This window comes from Cottoperca gobio, chromosome 24, assembly GCF_900634415.1.
Source record: "Cottoperca gobio chromosome 24, fCotGob3.1, whole genome shotgun sequence".
NCBI lineage: Eukaryota > Metazoa > Chordata > Actinopteri > Perciformes > Bovichtidae > Cottoperca > Cottoperca gobio.
In genome coordinates this window covers 13,046,608-13,067,812 of record NC_041378.1, presented here as the reverse complement: position 1 = coordinate 13,067,812, position 21,205 = coordinate 13,046,608, and the positions used below count along the sequence as shown (strand labels likewise).

At 41.0% G+C, this 21,205-nt stretch overlaps 1 protein-coding gene across 1 annotated transcript in view; it reads right to left on the bottom strand.

Moving 5' to 3' along the window:
- Positions 1 to 21,205, bottom strand: part of LOC115028845 (MAM domain-containing glycosylphosphatidylinositol anchor protein 2) — a 158,925-nt gene that overhangs the window by 83,811 nt on the left and 53,909 nt on the right. Inside the window, exon 3 of the mRNA XM_029462716.1 lies at positions 13,419 to 13,593. Coding sequence (XP_029318576.1) covers positions 13,419 to 13,593 — 175 coding nt within the window. The remainder of the gene's footprint in view (positions 1 to 13,418; positions 13,594 to 21,205) is intronic.

Here is a 21,205-nt window from a genome sequence, read left to right as displayed (position 1 = left end):
TTAATAAGCCGCCGTGGTGATATATAACATCCATCTCATGTGGAGGCCTCTGATGGAATATGTGAATCCAGCATGTAATTTACTGTCAGAACATTTTCTTTCCCTCCATCTCTCAACTCACTGGCAACAGTGACCTCTATCTCATGGCTGCACTCCACACTAACCAGCTCCTGCGAGCTGTATCTATTTGGTGTCAGCTGTTGCTTCATACTAAAGTGTGATTGTGGTGGCGGATGGATGTGTTTGGAGGTTGGGCGAGGGCATGATGCATCTATTCCTGCAATAAGTCCACTCTGACGATGGTGCCTGTGTAACAGAGATATCTCAGTAAGCTGAATATCATTCTCCGAGACATGAGAGACGAGCGTGAGCTGTCGGGGGAGAATGAAAGGAGGGAGAGGAGAGAATCCCGGGAGAAGCTCATTCAGTGTGTGTGTGTGTGTGTGTGTGATATCTGGATGCTGCAGCGTAACATACATCTCTATGTTGAGAAACACAAAGACAGTGACTGGACACATCATGCAGCATCTAGCCACATAATAAAAATGGTAACGTAAACATGATCCAACGCTGATTGGTATCGCGTGTTTATTATGATATTTTATGACTGATTATAAAAGTGCACATAAGCCTCGGGAAAAAATCCACTAATAGTAATAGTCTAATCCATAGTTCTTCAACAGGGGGTCCGCGACCCCCAGGGGGTCCGCAGAGGTACTGCAAATTTGTTTTTGTTGCTTTGCGCATTCACATTCCCTCCTCCGCTGTACTTTGCAAAGGGTGGCGACACACACTTACAGTCAGAGACAGAGTGGAGGAAAGGAGAGGGGTGAACTGAAATAAATTTGCGCCACGCACCCCCCCGTCGCACGGACCTCTTCAAGCCTCTTCTGTAAAATATATACAGTAGGGGGTCCCTGCACCACACTACACCAGTTTGGGGGTCCTTGGCCTGATAAACGTTGAAGACCCCTGGTCTAATCTACAGATTACTGCAAATAGCCAGATTAAGGTATTCATTTGAAGTATTAAACATATATATTTTCTACTAGCCACAACATAAATGTTTGTCCTGCCCCAATTTTACGATGCTGAATAAACACTTGTCAGGATCTTGGTCAGCGAGGACATGTTTTAGATTAACAGCCTTAGTGCTTTTATAAAGCTGAACACAACTGATGATAGATACTATAAATCTGTGGCAAGAGGGGATTGTTTCATACCTATGAGGAGGACTGCCTTCAGACAGTCAGCTTTCTCAGTGAGTCTGCCAACACTGTGACACATATCGTCCTTTTATTCATTAATGTGTAATCATGGTTAAAAGATAATCAAGCGTGTGACCGTCATTTATTCAAATACCCTAAAGCGTGCTATGTTTTATGTTTCAAGTATTGTTTCTTAGTATTTATTCTGTCATTCTGAACTGTGCTTTGCTATATGTACTTTACACTATTGCTGTTCCAGTTCTTTCGTAGCTATCTTTGTGGAAAATGAGCCAAAAGGGCTAAACTGGTACATTTACAGAAATGTCCTTTAATGAGCACTGTCCCTCTGTTTACATAAGATATGTCCATAAGAAGCTATTCTCATGTAAATGTCTTGGCATAATACTACCTGCTTGCTGTATAAATTCACTATATTTAGGCAGTTCAGCTAAAATGTTTTATCTAATTTACTCAGTCAACGGGTAAATCAAAAACACACTTGGACATAAGTCCATCATTGTATTTGTACGTAAACTTCCTCATATGTAAAAGTGTAGATGTATATATAAAGTATAAACATATTTCGAATGTTTTCATGATATACGGAAATGTGTTATCATTAATCTTCAAGCAATTAAAAAATTAGTTTTCAAATACATTGTTGAATACCTATTATTGTGTTCATGTTAGTGTCACAGGTTATTCACTCAATCCTCTGATTGCTATTGTGGAATGCACTTAAAGGCACTTAATCCATGTCTTTTTCATATAAAATGATTACAAATGTAACGCTCGAAGCGAAAGCAATGAAAGAGAGATAACAACATCCAAACATTTCTCACATGCTTTTGAAAACACACCTAATTAGCTACTTATGTAATGAAATGAAGTCACTGGCATACAAACTCTAAATGAAAACACTAACAAAGCAATTTCTTTTTGTTCTGGCTGTATCCGTAGAACATGAATGAATATCCACATTGAAGTGGCATAATACTACAACATTGCAGGTTCATTGGGTAAAGTCGCTTTATGTGTGTGTGTGTGTGTGTGTGTGTGTGTGTGTGTGTGTGTGTGTGTGTGTGTGTGTGTGTGTGTGTGTGTGTGTGTGTGTGTGTGTGTGTGTGTATTGCGTACAATTCATTACACAACTCCCCATCCAGGTTTTAATATTAAAAGTTTAGAATTTATCAGCGGGTCGGTTTGCCAGAGGTCAAAACAACTGCTTTAATATACTGGAAAGGGACTTAATATAGACTAATACTCTGCCCCTGCCAGGAACACAGTGAGGGGGAGTTTGGACAAGTTGGGTTAAGGTTTGTAAAGGGCAACTCACCACCCCTGCCATGCTGCTGTTTGGCATGCCTATGTGGTACTGTGTAACAACTCCTGAATTATTCATAGAACATTTCCACATTTCTGCGTTAACTTGAACTTAAATTTCTTCTGGGGGAGGGGAGAGAAAGCTTCTTTGCTCTCTCGTTCTCTATACAATCTCCTTCTTACATACCACACATAAACACACACACACACACACACACACACACACACACACACACACACACACACACACACACACTCCTCTCTTTCTCCCTCTCCCTCTCTCAAGCCATCATAGGATATGCATCGAGCATTAAGGTAATGGTAACTAACTCCCTCTCTGAGGCCACAGCCATGAGGCCTGGTTAAGTGTAATTACTGCCAATTAAAGTGCAATGCAGAAAGGAGTTAATGGGGTGATTGTGAACAATGCAGGACGCTACATTGTTGGTAGCAGTGTAGCCTAAACGTATATAGAGGACAATGGTCTTGTTAGTATTGCAAGAAGATACTCTAATGTATAGTAAAGTGGACTTTCCCCCTCAAGTCACTGACTGCTAATGTGTAAAAGAAACTAAAAAGACTTTGATAATTTGCAGTATGGATGTAATGAAGCATTTCATTTGTGCTATAAACAAACCTCCAGAGCTCATAGACTTTTGATTGCTACTTTTCCCTTCAAGTCAAAACTATGCAAATAGATGGAGTTTAAGTTGGGAGAGCGGATGGTGTTTCCCTCTAGCCTGATGAAGTCGTCCTGCGCGTTAACTGTGCTGTTTAAACTGTTGCTTTAAGAGCTGAGCACATCAGTGTTGTACAGGAAGCTGCAGTTCACTTAGGACTGCTGCACCTCCATCTACCTCAGTGACAGTGCTATTCCAATGATGCTGTCTCTGGAGGAACACTAGGTGTCTGTGTATAAGGCCAATGTGTGTGTGATGTGTGATAAATGGAGGGGCTACGGGGGCCCTGAGAGTTTAATGCAAGCAAATGAAGAAACATCTTCACCAACGTGACGACACACGGAAACATCAATTTGATGACACGTGTGCAGGATGTACGGAAAGCACTGCAAGAAGCTCGCAAATCAACGGAAACTGTTTCAAGGGGACACTAAAAAGTGATGCACACTGCTGGGACAGGCAGCTCTTGTTGTTGCCTTTTGTGAATTATGAAGTTATTGAAGTCGGCTATCAATTACATTGTTCTGGCGTATTTTAACATTGTGGTGGCATTTTCAGATATTATTGCAGATATCTGCTGTTAGCGTAGTATTAGCCTTTTGCTTATTATCATAATATCTGAGTCATGCCATCACAATGACGGATAGCAAACTTAATAACTTCATAAACCAAAAACCATGACGACAACAAGAGCGTCTCAGCTGTGTGCATAATTATTTAGTGTCCCCTGGAAACAGTTTCCGCTGTGTGGTGAGCTTCTCGCGCCGTTCTTTCTAAACGCTGCGAACGCGTCTTCAAATTGAAGTTTGCGGGCTATTGTACGGGGCAGATGTCAGCAGCCTCACAGCAGAGCCTGCAAACCCTCACTTCCTCCCAGTGACGGAGATGAGGAAATAATAACGAGGTCCAGTGTGTGTGTGTGTGTGTGTGTGTGTGTGTGTGTGTGTGTGTGTGTTAGGGGGTGAGGAGTAATGAATCCCCTCTTCATCCTCTCCCTTAGACAGTGCCGTCTGCCTCAGCCTATCTCCTCTCTAATTCATCTCCCTGAAAAAACAAGCAAGCTACAGACCACTGATCTAAACAACAACACCTAGAAACCCATCATTAGAGTTGGAGGCAACGCGCCAGCGACATGACAGAGTTCTTTTCTGGTTTCGGCCTAATGACCTTCTCCTTTGTTTGGTTTGGTTTGGACTAAGACGAGCCAAGGAGGGTATATATTTCATGAATGATGATGTAAAATAAATGTATTTAAACAAAAAAGTGCACCATTTATATTTAAATGTCATACGCTTGTTGTTTTCTAATGTGATGCCCATAATAACTGTATTAAGAGAAATCCTATGTGACTTTAATAGAGTAACAAGTGCATCTTAGTGGCTTGAGAGGGATGTGTTGGGTATTGAAGGTCTATGTGCGTGTGTGTGTTGGGCGTAATACAGAAAACGAAAAGGTCCTGACTTAGAAGACATTCCACCTGTTGTGTTGTTGTATCTAAGAACACAACTAGATATTTCATACATCATTGAGCTGCCTTGTTCTTGACAGCAAGCTGGCTACCAAGTGGCTGACGCTTGTTTGACCCCTAATCGTAATGTCTGATGTACAAGCGCACACTGTATTATAGACACCATGATCTCCAACAGTGACATCATACTGTACCAGTCATGCCCTCCTGGCCATCATGTTAAGTTAAACACGTTCTTTCTTTAACTGAAATTGCATCAGTTGGATGATCTCTCATATATTCTTCGTTATGTCCTGCTGCAACATCCTGTTGTCGATGTTACACTTTATACAATCTTACAATCATTACTGATTCTCTTTGTTTTCGCCTCATATCACCCTCAAAAGATTCAGTAAACAACTATCTCATTTATTTTCTCCTTTGTCTTTCTTAGTAATACCACACAAACTAAAGCTCTGCATCGTATTTGTTTGAAACATATTCCTCACACACTTTTGCCTTAGAACATGTCAAGACTTCAATCCTTATGAGACTTCTTCAAATCTACATCATATCATTCACAGGCAGTCATTAAATACTGTTTTGTTCAATAAATCTTGGGTATTTCAAACGAGTAGAGCTGGAGATATGATCATTATTCCTCACTAGGGCAGTGCCAGATCGGGATGTGCTCGTGCCGCTGCTTCTTGGGTTCAAAGTAAGTCTATGCACGTGTTTACGGAACATGTACATGATGCACAGTACAGTCGCGTCATGAGTTCAAAAGCACCTATGAAAATGTTATGGCCTCAACATGTGCAGGCCCAGGTTTGATGAACACTTAGAGGAAAGTCGAAGTTCAGACTGGCAGACACGCTTAGAGACGTCTTCATTTAAAGGGTGGCGCCCCAGACTTCAGTACCATAACGGGACGGATAAGCGTGCAACGTATTAAACACACACACATCTTCATTTCTATCACCAGTAATGTAATGGCACGGACAGGCGCGCTATTTTGTTCAAGAAATCCTACAGACACGTCCCATAGTGGCCGTTAGCAGACGTGGCAGCGCCGTTGTGTGGATTTTAATGTGCGTCTATCTGCACTTTTACAGCTTACAGATAACTAAAGTCCGGCTGGGCGGACAGGGTTTTCTACAGAACCGCTGATCCAAATAACTTCACACATGGTACAACTGCACAACTCCTCAGCAACACACACACAAAGCGAGAAGTATTTTGTCCAAGGGTTGGTGAGATTACACACACACACACACACACACACACTGTGTACCATTATACTATGTTGATGTTGTATGGCCGTATCTTACAATTTGCATATTGTTGTCTATATCCGAACTTACTGGCGAAAAAAAGATAAGTAATAACTTGTCAGTAAATCATCCGTGGCCTTTCCTCTACCGGAGAGGAAATGTTAAAAAACAGATAATAATGAAATTCTGCACAGGAAAATCTAATTAGCATACACAACGTAAGCACACTAGTATGTTTTAGGCTCTTCATGGGGAGAAAAACAGGGGCAGGAGATGAGGTTGACTCCACTACTCTGATTAAGGGCCCCTCCCCAGAGCAAGTCCTTGAAAGAGTAATGGGCAGTCGTGAACTGGCTTTACCTCCATTAACCAAACCAGCAAACATTTACATAATGTACACATAATGTGCTGATTCATTCTGTCCTGATTCAAACAAGGCTCAGATAACTCACCGTGGCTGTATCACACCATTCATCACAGCAGGTCATTTACATCCAAAAGCACTTAAGAGGCGCTGCACGTATATCTTTGTTTACATACATTATGGGATCTTTTCAGAAGATTGTATAATATATCACCTTGTGTCATATGATCACATCATTCTGAGATACCAAGGTTTTCCTTAGGCATTTTCTGGCACAATACTCCGTTGTTAATGCCAAAATTGATGATGAAGATGTCATGAGAGGTTTCGTATAGCTTGAATTTAATTTTAAAGAGCATGGAATAAGCTCCAAATGGGTGTTATAAGAATTATGACAGACCCATGCGTTATTTATTTTTTCAAACCTGTGTGTTTAACAGTCCAAATAATGATCAGGTTGGGAGAATTAACTGTTCGCTAAAGCCCTCCCTAAAACAGCCATGATCCAATCATAGCTAAGGAACTGTAGCTATGCACGATAGGTCTGTCAAGCTTTGGATGGCTGCACAAGTTGAAGCAGTGTGAATAGGGTAGCGAGGGAAAATGCTAAGAGTTACTTCCAAGGCCAAGGAGCTTATCATCAATCAACTACATTAGTGTGTGGGGTTACAGGTTTCGTAAAGAAATCCTTGTTCACAACTTGCTCTTTACACCGCTAAGTTTCCCAGGATAGCATTATGTTTTACCCTAAATCTTTCTCCTGTAACATTTAAAGAGTAAAAACACTGTTTAAAAAGCCAAGTATAGCTAACTGGTCAGTGGAAATGTTAAAAAGCTGGTGACGTTTTCAACCAAGTCATGTAGCTTATGTTAGCTCAAATAGTTAGCTAGCTACAGCTGATTGTAATTTAAGCCAATGTCTAAAGTCGAGGACCGGTTGTTTAAAAAACAAAGTGGTAAATCTGTTACCATTATCATGAATGAGGTAGCAACAGTAACCGAGGAGGGCAGGGGTTGGCGAACAGTGCATGCTGGGATAGGCTTCAATCCCCCTGACCGTACATAGGATAAGCGTGGATGGATCACCTATCATTTCTTCCATGAAGCTTTACTGTATAGCCTGCAGATAGCCTATAGATGGTCTACCAGTTAGCAATTTATATCCACCTTCAATCTGAATCATAACTCTACCTATTGAACCTGCTTCTTCCAACTGTCACTTAACGCCTCTCCAAGCTTTATAAATACAAGCACAGGGTGCAAATACCAGTAATGAAGGGATAAGATAGACAGACAGACAGACAGACAGACAGACAGACAGGCAAGCAGGCAGGCAGGCAGGCAGACAGACAGACAGACAGGCAGACAGGCAGGCAGACAGACAGACAGACAGACAGATAGACAGACAGACAGACAGACAGATAGATAGATAGATAGATAGATAGATAGATAGATAGATATATAGATAGAGAGATAGAGAGATAGATAGATAGATAGATAGATAGATAGATAGATAGATAGATAGATAGACAGACAGACAGACAGACAGACAGACAGACTAAACCTAAACTAAACCTCAGCCTAAACTAAATTTGTATCACCATGTTCTGTGATTCTGTGACTCTCTGTCCTCTTGCTCTAAACATGTACTCAGTCACCTTGCAGCAGGGCAGCATGAATTGGACACCTGATGAGATAGGAAGTGCCAGTTATACTGACCTACTGGATAAAAGAAAGCCAGCATGGCCACTAAACACACACCATCCGCCGCTGTTTGAGCTGCTTCATGAACTCCATCGATGGAAGACCAAACATAAAGCAGTTACACTTCCCCAAGTCGGCCTCGCACCGCACGCTGCTGCAAAGCTGAGGAGGCGTATGCCAAGACAAGTTAAGCCTTTGCACATGTGTGTGAGTCAGGACCTCGCTGGTGGAGAGTGTGTTGATGCATAAGCATGTGCTTGAACCCAATGGGCAATCTCTATTTTTGTTTCACCTTGTACGCATGAGCACACAAAGAAATGGACACACACATTCACACGTCTCAAATCTAGATGAACGCTGCTGCTGCTGCCAGAAAACGATTCAAGCTCAGACTCAAGCTCATGTGCTGACAAACACACGGTATCCTGATTTAAATTCTCTGGCTTCTTCACCGACAGTGTGGAGTCAGGGCTATGTAAGTCCTTCTACAGATAACACAGAGAAAGCAGGCTATTGTCTTATTCTAATCCTTCTTTTGAGAGAAGGTAGTGAGAAAAATCAGGGAGGAGTGAGGGTGTGTGAAAGCTTCAGTAAAGGGATATCTACAGTCCAGTGAGTTGCTTTTTCACAATATATGCGTCCCCTGATTCTTAATATTTCACAGCCGCTGACAAACTGGCACTGGCTGACAAGGCAGACAACAATAATATCCTCTGCACAACATTAGCATATGGACAAACGGTACAAAGTGCTTTCTTATTTCCTGTGAACTCCAGAAAAAACTTGGCTTTGTGTTTTTTTTTTTCTTCTCCGCACTGCATCTCAATTTATTCAGTGTCGCCAGGCTTATTCAGAGCATTTTAAAGTGAGTTGTTGAAGTGGTCTTTTATCACAACCTGTACAGTATTTGCTGACCTGGGCTGAGCAGGTTTGAGGAACAGCAATTGGTTTTCCATTTGTCCATCAGCTGAAGTCCTTCTGTTTCACTCTCTGCACGTTAATTTGACCACCTCCCAATAATTGACTTGATGATTGTATTGTTCATCGGTGGGAAGGGGTGTTGTGCGAGATTCATTCAGAAGATTAATATCAGGGTTGCAATCAATGATTATTTTTTCATTTAAATCATTTGAATAATTTCGTCTACACAATCACAGGTTCACAGAGACCAAGGTGATGTCTTTAAATTGCTTGGTTTGTCCAACAAACAATATAAAACTCAGAAAAGCTGCAAATCCAGACACTTGGTGAGTGACTTAATCAATTATCAAAAATTGCTAGTGATGATTTTTTGATTCGATATTTTTAGCATTTCAGCACCATTTAATATATCAATGTTGAAAGTATGTGTTTTGAAAACTGGTGACTGGTTATTACTGGTGTAAATGCATTAGCAACATGCTGTAAATAACAATATGTCATGCCCTTGAACTCTTCCCTTGTTTTTTGGTCAGTCACTTCGTTGACCTTTTCTCCTGGCCGCCACCTCTCCAACTCTATTTTAGAAATATTGTGCTGGCCATGGTCAATGAACTCTCTGAGCCTACAATAAGCTGGCCCTGCAGAACTCTTAAGCCCTCTTCGATCAGTCACTCAATGAAACATTAGATGCTGCAGCAAAATTAATGCAGCTGAAATTAAATGAAAACACTGAAACGACTCCCCTGTAGGAAAAAGAAGTAAGCATCTTAAGCTTAAAATCGATCAGTGTAGGAGTTGGGCAAGGTTCTTTATTAACTTTGCAGCGGACCTTCCCCACAGACCTAACTGCAGATAAACACAACTGAAGTGTCAGCAGGTATAAAATGTGCTTAGATGGACTTCATAGCTTTGTAAATACATTAGCTTTGAGCTGGCTATGTAGCTAATATCAGCTCCTCTGGGCTGCATAGGTCAGACATTACCATTAATTACCCCTTTCTGTTTACATCTGCTGCACACAGTCAATTCTACAGAACATTTGCTGTCTTTCTGTCTGTCTGTCTGTCTGTCTGTCTGTCTTTCTGTCTGTCTATCTGTCTTTCTGTCTGTCTGTCTGCCTGCCTGTCTGTCTGTCTGCCTGCCTGCCTGCCTGTCTGTCTGCCTACCTGCCTGTCTGTCTGTCTGTCTGTCTTCTGTCTGTCTGTCTGTCTATCTATGTCTGTCTGTCTATCTGTCTGTCTTCTGTCTGTCTGTCTGTCTGTCTATCTGTCTGTCTGTCTGTCTGTCTGTCTGTCTGTCTGTCTTCTGTCTGTCTGTCTGTCTGTCTATCTATGTCTGTCTGTCTGTCTGTCTGTCTGTCTGTCTGTCTGTCTGTCTGTAATTAGACTTTTTTTATTTCCTTCATTTCATTGTGTTGAAAGTAAGTCAGGCTTTATGAAGGAGGGGGTGTTGAGCACAAGTTGATGTAATAAAGGTGCATATCCAAATAAGATCTCTAATGTTTGTATTATTATTAATGTAAAGCCCCTTGATTCCAGAAGCAGATAAATGCTCTCAACGGAGAACCAAGGAAGCAACTGTAGAAAGATGATTCAGGTTATAAGCCTCTTAATGTAAACTTTCTGGAGACCTGTGTCTGGTATGTAGAGAATCTTCACTTTGCAGTCAAATTTAACTGCCAATGTTGTTTCTAAGACTTAAACAGAGTGATATGAACAGAGACACACGTGCAAGATACATCTGAAAGAGACAGCCAACCCAATTCAAGGTGCTGTTGTTGCTGGGAGGTCCAGCTGCAAAACACCAATTTTAATACTAATTAAAAAATCGTAGCTGCAAACCACTAAAAATAGCATGTACTGCAGAGGCCCATCAATTAAATTCACCCCCAGGGGACAGCTGTAACATTGCTCTGGAGGAATGATGTGCTTTTGCTGCAATAAAGCACAACGCTAGCTAAAGAAGTACACACATACTGTGTTACAAGGCCAGAGGACATCATCTGGATATTAATTTAAAACGCTACTGTGTAAAAAACATGTCTGCTTAATAATCCTAATTTATTCAATATTTAAGTTTTGTTTTTCTACATTTTTCAATGTATTCGTGTTCAAGTGCATGTTAGTAGATTATATTACTGTATTACTGCATTACCCCACTATATAAACATACTGGTATATTACTCTTTTACTTTCTATGTATGTCTAAAATACATATTTTATATATGATATATGTATTCAATCCTGAAGTGCAAATCGGATTTGCGGTGTGTGTAGTATATAATATAAGTATAGTATAGTTAAATATGTGCAGTATATGTAATATACACACATTATACATTTATAGATGGATTTATTTTGCGCAAATAGTTGCACAATGAACTTACATACTCAAATTAAATGTATTTATATAGCCCAATATCACAAATTACACATTTGTCTCAGAGGGCAACCTTCTTCCATCTGTCCTTAAGACCGTTGCACCGCACAAGGAAAAACTCCCCAAAAGAACCCCCACACTGAAAGGGAGAGCAACTGAGGAGTGATCCCTCTCCCAGGACAGGCAAGACGTGCAACAGATGTCGTGTGTACAGAATAAACAACATCGTAAAAATACAACATAGACAATCCACGTGACAGAAAAGATGATGTGATCGTATATGAAAAAGAGGGGTCAGACATTACACGGACTTTGTACGAGGGAGCTGATAGGTTAAAGTCCGTGTGACGTGCGGTACAAATGATTTGGACATTTGTGTTCTCACATAAAACTCCTCCGGGAAATGTATAGATAATTTCAAGGTTGCAGTGCACGTCTGAAAGGGGGCTATGGTCTGTCTCTTTGCTGCTTTAACATGTGAACTTCAGCCAAGGGCAGAAAAAATCCTATCTTGTTTTTGACACATAAAATTGTGTGCAATTTCAGTGCATCAAACATGGAAACGCTGACCTCAAAATGAGGATCCGCGCTCTCTGATTATCCTTTGGACTGTCTCTGGTGTGTTATCTGGCTTCATTCCACGTCTGCTCCTCCGGCTCTTTAGTGCAGCCAAGGTGAAATGGTGCACGGAGGGAACAAGGCCTCTGACTGTCAGCTACCGAGATACATTCAGCCCTTGCTCCGCTGCTCCGCTAAGGCCTTCAAGAAGCAAACTAAACAAGTTTCAATTGAACAACCTTTTTCTCGTGTCTGTCCAAATAAACAAATACAAAGATGGGGAAATAATAAAACAGAGACAGGAAAGAAAAATGGGCAGAGGAGAGGAGAGGCCCATATTAGAAAGAGGCCAGTGCTGTCCCTCTACAATGCATCAAATGAACGCAAGCTTTACTGGAGACGTGTCGAGGACCGGACAGATCTCAAGAGAGTCTTATTTAATGCTGAGTATGTTTTGCTCCACAACCTCATTTTTTTGCTCCGTGACTGAAAATAGGATGTTTGGCAACAAATTAAGAGGGAGAGGGAATCGATTACATTAGATTTATATTAGATTAGATGGAACGTTTTTTACTTTCCAGCTTGGCATATAAAACAAAGCCGGGATTGAGCGCTACGGAGGGAGCAGAGACTGAAGCAGGAGAGGGAACATTTAAGATCTTTCAGCGGCACCATAGACTTGATTTTAAATGTAGTTGAAACTTGAGTTTTTTGCAGCTGACAACAGTAAGACTACAGATATTCCCTTGATAAAGTCAATTACAACACACCTACGTATGTTTGATACAAACTCCAGCTTGCTGGAGGGTCCGGCTGCGATGGAAGAGCGGCGACTCCACTGCCTCGCCATTCTGCAACCACTCGTGAGAAGAAATAGGACGATCGATGCCCGATCAATGAAAACAATAACACTAAATCACTGTTCTCTTTGATGAATGCAAATGAGCCTTCACCGTTTGTCGTACAGATACTTTAAAAATAGAAAGGTTGACTGCGGCAGGATAATAAAAGCGTTTTTTGCTTAATTAGCATTCTCAGGAGAGCGCAGGGGTCTCTTTGGATGCTCTACATCTAAATACATATTCATTTTTCATAAACATTGCTATATTGAGCTATGAGGTTTCATGTTGTTACCCACTGATCAGCACTAAACGTCTGTGCTGCAGCTGTCAGAGGTTGATATATCTGTTATCTAAGAAATGTAAAACATTTCAGGCAAAATAACATCCCAGCACTTGTTTCATTTCACATAATTCCTTTCCATCACTTTGATTTAATACTAAAGTATATACACTGGCTACCATTTAAAATGTAACTGTGCTGGAAGCTGCACTGTAATGTGTTTTACTACACTGCAAAGAGACTGACCTTGATGCATAAACCTTTTCCGGGTCATGGCTGTCGGAAATTTGTCCTCGCAGAGAATTAGGAAGGAGACAAAGCGACACCGTGACCAGTTCTTCACACAATATCACAGACAAACCTTTTCAGTCTGCCTCTTTGTAAAACAGGAGGAAAGATTAATAACAGAGAGAAACATGTTTGTATCGTAACACTTACAGTAGACGTCCACCCTGATGGACTTGATGGCAGGGGATCCAAGTCCGTTCTCAGCCTTGCAGTAGTAGCGACCTCCCTGCGTCCTCAGGATCTTTGCAATGTGCAACGTCTCGTTGAACACACTGGAGTCCTGGAAGCGGTCCGACACACTGCCGGCTGTCTTGGTCCATCGGATCTGGGAAGAACAAAGAGTAGAAATGAGAATACTTCCAGCCGGGTCTGATTCAGAGTGAGGGGTCCAACGAAGCTTGAGATAGGAAGTAGATATACAGCATGAAACAATATGAGACTGTAAATTCTTCAAATGTGAAACATGGACATGGCTGGAATTACCTTCACTCATAAAGCTCATATTGTACATTCATCATATACATGTTTATTTTATGTTCAGTCACTTAAGATTGCTGTAAAGCTACCCTCAGTGGAGAGCAACACCCCTGCACTTTTGTTTGTGAAAAGGAAACTCAGAGTAACTTTGTTTTCAAGAGAACAGGTAAGCATGAAGGAAAAGTTGAATTTGTAATAAAAGCAAAGCAGCATCAACAACCACGAGCTTTAAATATTCACATGAGCCTCCATCAAACCACCGTGTCATTTAAACAACGTGTTCACAGGTGAGCTTGAGGCAGATTGTTTTACCGTTGGACCGAAGCAAACTAGCATTTCCCCCCCGTTTCCAGTCTTTATGCTAAGCTAAGCTAACCGACCGGCTGCTGTCTGTAGATTCATATTTATCTAACACAAATCCAACTTTTTGCAAAAAAAATGTTTTCCCTGCCCAAAACATCAAACTATTCCTTTTAAAACAAGAGTGTATCAGAAAAACAGGCTTCTTACAAAACGTAACGGAACATAGTTATAAAAACAGAGGGAATAAACCTGGCTAATAATATAAGCCTGTTTCAAATAGTCTTTTCTCTCTGTAGTAGGCAAATAAAAAGCCACTATTTGAGAATTTGCAGAAGATTAAAATGACATTATTATTATATTGTCTTTTTTTATTTTTTTGACAAGAGTCTGTATTCAATGCAATGCGACTGATGAGAAACATCCTGTTCTTAAAGCTGTTGTAATGTTCTTTTGTGAAATGCCACATTAAATAGGAGGACTTGAAAGCTAAAAGTCTTCCTCTAACCCCCTTTTCTTCCCTCCGTTCCACACAAGACTGACACCAGCGCGGCTTTCTAGCATGAGTACCTTTCACTAACTGATGAGACCCAGTTAGCCCATGGCATTGAGGTGTAATGAAAGGTGAAATAGTGTTACTCTCCAACATGAGGTTATAATTGACTCTCCATCACCCCCCTCCTGTCCTCATTAAAGCATACAGCATGAACAGGTACTGTGACAACTCTGGCCTGGGGGCCGCACATCCAGAACTACGGCGCATAAAGCTCCATTCAATCCCTCTTCCTAAGTAAGCCTCAGATGGACTGGCTTTGCCTGCACAGCCTCACATATCTCTGTCCATGCAGGAGGAGGCTCTGAATTAGAATCCAATATCTCCTTACTGTATTTGTGATAGCATCATCTTGGATACTGATAACATCCCATTTTACAGAGATAGCATCAGATGGAACAGGGACATCACTGCATGGAGGGATGGAGATTGGGTGCTATCTCGGGATGTTGCCGCTAGCTGTGGGGTTTTAACCATGACGACTCCAGCCCCGGGTTACGACAGTGTGAAGTTTGGTCATTTTCCAAACAGACAGGAGAAAGGAAACGAAAGCTTAATTGTCCAAAACCTGATAATGGTGCCCTATTCCTATTTCTTTTTCGTAGCTCGGGGCTGGAGGATGACAAGAAGAGGAATTCGCACGCAGCAAAAGTTTATCAGAGGAGTTTCAGATTCTCTGTCTTGAATGGGGTGTTCCTGTTCAGAAATAAATTAGCTAGCCTGAAACTTAAAGACTGTGTGTGTGTGTGTGTGCTGTGTTTCTTCATCAACCTCTTTCTTTGAAAGAAAGGTCTGTAGCCAGACGGAGTTTCTGTCCCATCCATTTATACAGCCTTTAAGTGGATGTATTACCATTAAAAATAAATGCCTTTAAATGAATACACTGCACTGAGTCTACTCCATTTGGCCCGTTAGAAATGTATCAAGAGACATTGAAAGAAAGCACTTCAGGAAAAAGCTCAAACTCAGCAATTGATTGATTCTAAAGCCCCACTGTTAGAAAATCTGGAGCCCTATTATAATAGTTAGGGACATTTATGAGTTCAGCAAAACAAGCCCCAAAGTTAAATAAGTTGTGATTATAAATTAGATGGAGCAAAGTTTTGGAATTCTGTGTCACTCTCCTACAGTGCCCTGGTTCCCCTCAAGCAAATACAAAGCAAGCTGGCTTATGGCGACCTCAGCAGAATTCAATATTCTCCCAGCTTATACCCCCAGTCATTTCCTTTGCCTTTTGTGTAAAGAGCTTTGAGTTTTAGGAAAGCGCAGTATCAATAAGTGCATTGTTGGAGTGACACTAAGAAGTGGGTTTTCAAATAACTCTTCATATTTTCAAAAGAAAAGTGCTGCTGTTTGTTCCAGCAGCGGACCACGTTATTGATGAGCTTTCAACTCGCCCTGTACCCTGAAGCTATTTTCATTCCTCCACTCCTTTGACTTTTCATATCTGAGCACCTGTGCCCACAGGGGGAGTCCTGAAGTATGCCTGGTGAGAACAGTTTGACCCTCTTCACTCTCCTCAGTGCAATGCAAACACTCTTGATCTGAGAGGAGCTGGTGGATTTGAGCAATATGATAATTGCTGCTCGTAGCCCACTGGCAGCCTGGCTGAGTTTGTTTTGTTTTTTTTTTTACTATTTTTGCAGCTCCTTTTTCATTCCTCAGCTAAAAGTCATAAGTATACACTGGGGAATAAGTCAAACTGGTTCTGAATGTACCACCCGACTGCTGTTTTATGGCAAACATGTATTATTCATGTCTGTCCCTTGCAATTGGGTGCATATATTATTACCATGAAGTAGTTGTGTATTTTTTTAAATCATCAAAAACATGACACCACTTAGTTCCACAGGGAAAAGTCACAGCAATAATAATGCCATTCCTTCTTAACTCAGACATCCCAATAGAAAGATCAACATTTGCTTACAAGAAAAGTAAAAGCTCGTCTAGATTAGTATCCAACTGAAACTCCCAGCAGTGTGACCACACATGCTGCGATGTTACGGCAAGAGCTAATTAAAATGCGCCCAGTGTCTGTTGTTATGCAGGGATCATATGCTGGAGCACGCGTCTTCCGTGAATCTCCCATAATGCCTGCTGTGACGTTTCCCTCTCCCTAACAACAGACTGGCTTCTAATTGCTTGCCATCTTTTCTTTTCCGGCACTGATGGCGGTCTGTGCCGCTCGGTGGTGCAGCCAAGTGTGGCTGAGCATGACAATCAAGCGATCAGGAGAAGCAACAGGGGGTCTATATTAGAAGATACTGCCCCTCGTAAAAAAAACTGGATGACCATATGAAGTCTTTCATATTGAAATGAAAAAAACGAAGAGAAATTATAATACCAAATAGGAAACACACTTTGATAGGTATGAAAATGAAAGGCTTTTATTGGTCTTGGTGTTGAGGAACATTCGCTATGTTTGAGTGATACAGTTAAAGTCATTTTAAAGACAACCAACAAAGAATATAAATGACTGCGGGTGCGTCGGGCAGGGTGTAGTTCAAGGGGAAGCTTTGATACGGTGCCCCTTCTGATGCAGTGCAAAAAAATGAAAGTTAAATCATATTGAAAAAAGCACCATCTGCTGAAGACACCAGCACTGTAGGCGAGCTGTCATGGGAGCAACCAAAACAGATCACATACTCCAATTGGTCTGTATAAAGCAAAATGTCTCTCGGCCCGAGGTCAGCTTATTTGTACTCGCTGACCCGTGGCACTGCGAGTTGAATCTGGCCAGCCAATAATTGAAACAAAAAAAAGGTGTTTGCAATGTGGTGTTGCTGGCTGTTGGAGCTTGGTACTCAAACAAAGCAGTGTGGACATAATGGATGGAGGCCAGGGCAGGGGAGACGGGGGCAGATGGCTTCATCATCAGGGACGCTTTGATGTCAGTTCACGGCATCAAAGACAATGAACCAAGCTGGAGGAACGTGACCATGAAAGTATGAAAAGATAAAGCTGCATGTATGTGGTGTTGTGATACACAGACAGAGACAGAATGTGACGGTGATAAAGACATGGGGAAAGGGTTTATTTGATCTTCATATTTAATGGAAGTAGGGCTGAATATAATATTTATTTTTAGTATCAATTATTGAGTAATTGTGTTTCATTTTTTTTATCCTTTCATCTATAAAATGTCACAAAAAAACTTTCCAGAAGCCTCAGGTGACATCTTCAAATTGCATTGAAATTACATTTTTATTGATATAAAGCAAATTTTCACATTTGAGAAGCTGTAACACGCTGACGCTTGGACACTCCTCTTGATAAATGACTCAGTTATCAAAATGAACTTCATGTTCGACCGTTTCATTCATCAACTAAATGTTTCAGCACTAGATGGAGGGAGATGGTGAAGAGGGAGAGACGCCAGCATCAGATAAGATTGTTTCAAACATTTTGTGTGTCTTATCCGTGATCCAAACCAATGGGTGCATTGGTTTGGAAGCCTCCAGTTTGTGGTGAGGCTCAGTACAACCGAACACTGAACAAGACATTTTTAAGCTTTCATGAACCGAAAACAAACTGTGAAAGGGGAAAAAGTTGTTAGAGTTTGAGAACAGCCAAACACTGAACAACACCGTGTTGTAGCGACCTGTCAATCACAATGTAGCCTCGCACTAAAGCATTCGCTGCTTTATCGTCTATTTTACTCTAAATGGGACCATAATCTTTGAAGACTTTAAAGTAGCGATTGAGATAATAAACTTATCAGGAAAATGTTTACTGAGTTAATAAATCAAGTGAGAAGTCTGGTCATTTTCTTATAGGCTTCTATACAATCTGACTTCTGTTTGCAAGCAAGGGAGTCGCCCCCTGCTGGATATTAGAAAAGGCATTTACACAGAACCGGAGGTTGCCACTTGGTCTTATCCTGTTTGACCGAGAGCCAATTCAGGGATACAGAGATAAAGAGAAAGTAAGTCTTTTTAGAGGTGGGGCTTCAACAATTATTTTTCCACTTATTCAATTAATGCTTCAAATGTGTCAATCACATCAGCATGCTAGCATTGTCAATGTGAGCATATATGTCAAATCACCACGGTGCCTCAGAGCGGCTGTAGATGCTTTGACATGAGCGTTTATTTGGTTATCAACATTGTTGTTTATTAATTCTCTATTAATCTACAAAACGTTTTTTCTGAAATACATAGAAAGAAACGACAGAGCAGGAAAAGTGACATGCTAGTGTTTTACAATGAGATGAGAAGCAGAGAGTGAAAGGACAATGTCCACACAACTGCTCCTTCTCCTCAAAGAGCCAAGTTCCACAGGTCCTCCCAGTGATCTCTGCACTATGCACCTATGACCATTTAACTTAATCCCCCCCCCCCCTACCAGCCAGATGCCAGCAGTCCCAGTCTCCCCTCACAGCCCTTAGTAACACCTTGAAATGCCAAACCCACGAGGCACAGCGAGAAAAGCACATATTATACGGTATGCTGGTGACTGACAGGAAGATATATTTATTTGACAATTAAATGGGAGTGCAGACAAGTGTTGAGCGTGCCTGTGTGCCTTTGTGTACGAGGTTGGATGCACGTATGATTTTATTATTAGAAAGCCTCTGTTTCTTCCCTACGAGGTGAGTGGGCGGATATGTGCGGGGCTGACAGAGAGGCCCACTGTGCGGAAGCTGCTGCCTGGTTGGACACAATCCAGAGACTCCATCAGCGGGAAGGCCTGAGGGGCGTCTATATAATTTAAGAAGTGTGCATATTGATAGGCATACGAAGAATTAAACGGTGACGAAATTACCGACCGTGGCCCCATTTACTGCGTGGTTGGTCCTTCGTGGTGCTGATATTGTACTTGGCACAACACCCCTCACTTTATGTATTATCATGAGAGCTAGTAGTATTTCAAAGCCAGGGAGAGAGACGGAAATCTATACAGTAATGATGAAAAACGCTATTTTGTGATTTGCTAATGCAGAACTAATCAAAGCCATTTACAGTGATCGAGTAGTGTGACTTGTCCCCCTGTGATATCGTGGTGCAAATGGAGAGTGCGGTTTAGGTTATTGCTGGTATAGAAGTTGTTCGAGAAAACAAAATTGCAAATGATTCCACAGACGGGAGAAACTGCTTTCAAATTGAGCTTCGCTGTAGATCACTTACAGGGCTTAAGCACTGAGTGTTTTCAGCAAAGCCCAGAACCTTTACTGTACTCAACCCAGATCATAGCTGTGCGCTAAGCCATGTGTTCTGAATGGCGTGGTCAGAGTGGAGCTCTGTCGGACCGCAAATCAGAGCCCCTCCTCATTTACCAGGTAGTCTCTCTGCCCAATTAGTGGCCTGTGAGCAGAGCAACTAAATGTACGCAGCTGTATAAAGTAAAAACAGAAATCACCATATATACAGTTGAAAGCTCAGCGGATTGTGAGTCTGTGTCAATGTTGTGGTGAATTTCCCCAACCAATATTTTTTAATGATCTCATCCGAGTTCATATATATCATTTCTGTGTGTTTTCTGTAAACAATATATATATATATATATATATATATATATATATATATATATATATATATATATATGTGCTGTACTACACATTGACAGCTAGCTGAAGCACAGCATCGGCAGTATTGCCTGTAAAATGAACGAACAGCGGTACATTTGAAGTGGTTGGTATTTATATTATTTATTCGCTGGGTTGATGCAACATCAGACAGTTGATTTTCAGTTTACATTTCGGTGTGAGGAGTTAGTGAGCTCATTTATATTCACTGATAAAATATGTCAGATTAAAATCGATGTTAATGCCAAAAGCAAAAGATGGAGGACATCAGCTCCCTGTTTTCAGAAGAACCAAAGTGTCAGTAATTTAGCTTGTAAAAATAATCTGAAATATGAAGACAAGAAAACAATTATCATATGTGACATCTGGAGATTGTGCAGATGTTTAGGATAAGATATAATTGTATTCTGCCAAAGATGCTCAAGATGTACATAGTTTACAAACTAACAACATCCCTATATGCACACTTTGCAAAAGCATGTTGAATTGATTTAAATTGTGCAGTCAACAGAATATCCCTACTGATTATTTTTCTATTCATTTTCTTGTAACATTTATTTTAAAAACAAAACAAAAAGAAACAAAAATCTGTACTATATGATAAGAATCCTGTTTTGAGGGTGTTAGAAAGCAAACACCAATAGAAAACTCATGTATGAGTGTACATACAGTATGCGTATGTTCATGCGTGCATATGAAATACAAAAAGAATAGAGAGTACGGACACGGACACACAACTCTTCATATTGTCTGAGAAAACTGTCAAAGGTAAAAACCAAACCTGTGCTATAACTTTAATATAGTCAGGACGCACTGGAAGTATCAAGCTCCACAACCTTTGCAAAGAGCACTGATTACTTTCCCCCACACATGCTCTTGAAAGATGAAGAAACTAAATTAAAATGCAGAACTTTGGGGCAAAGAAAGACTGGGAACATGTTGTGAGGATTAATATTTCTCTGATGAAGAAATGTTACCGTGTTAACTTGTGTTTCCGAAAGAGGAGGTCGCATACCCTTGTCTTTTTCTACCAACATCACAAAAACCAGCCGTGGGTCTACCGCCACCCCAGATAACCTCGTC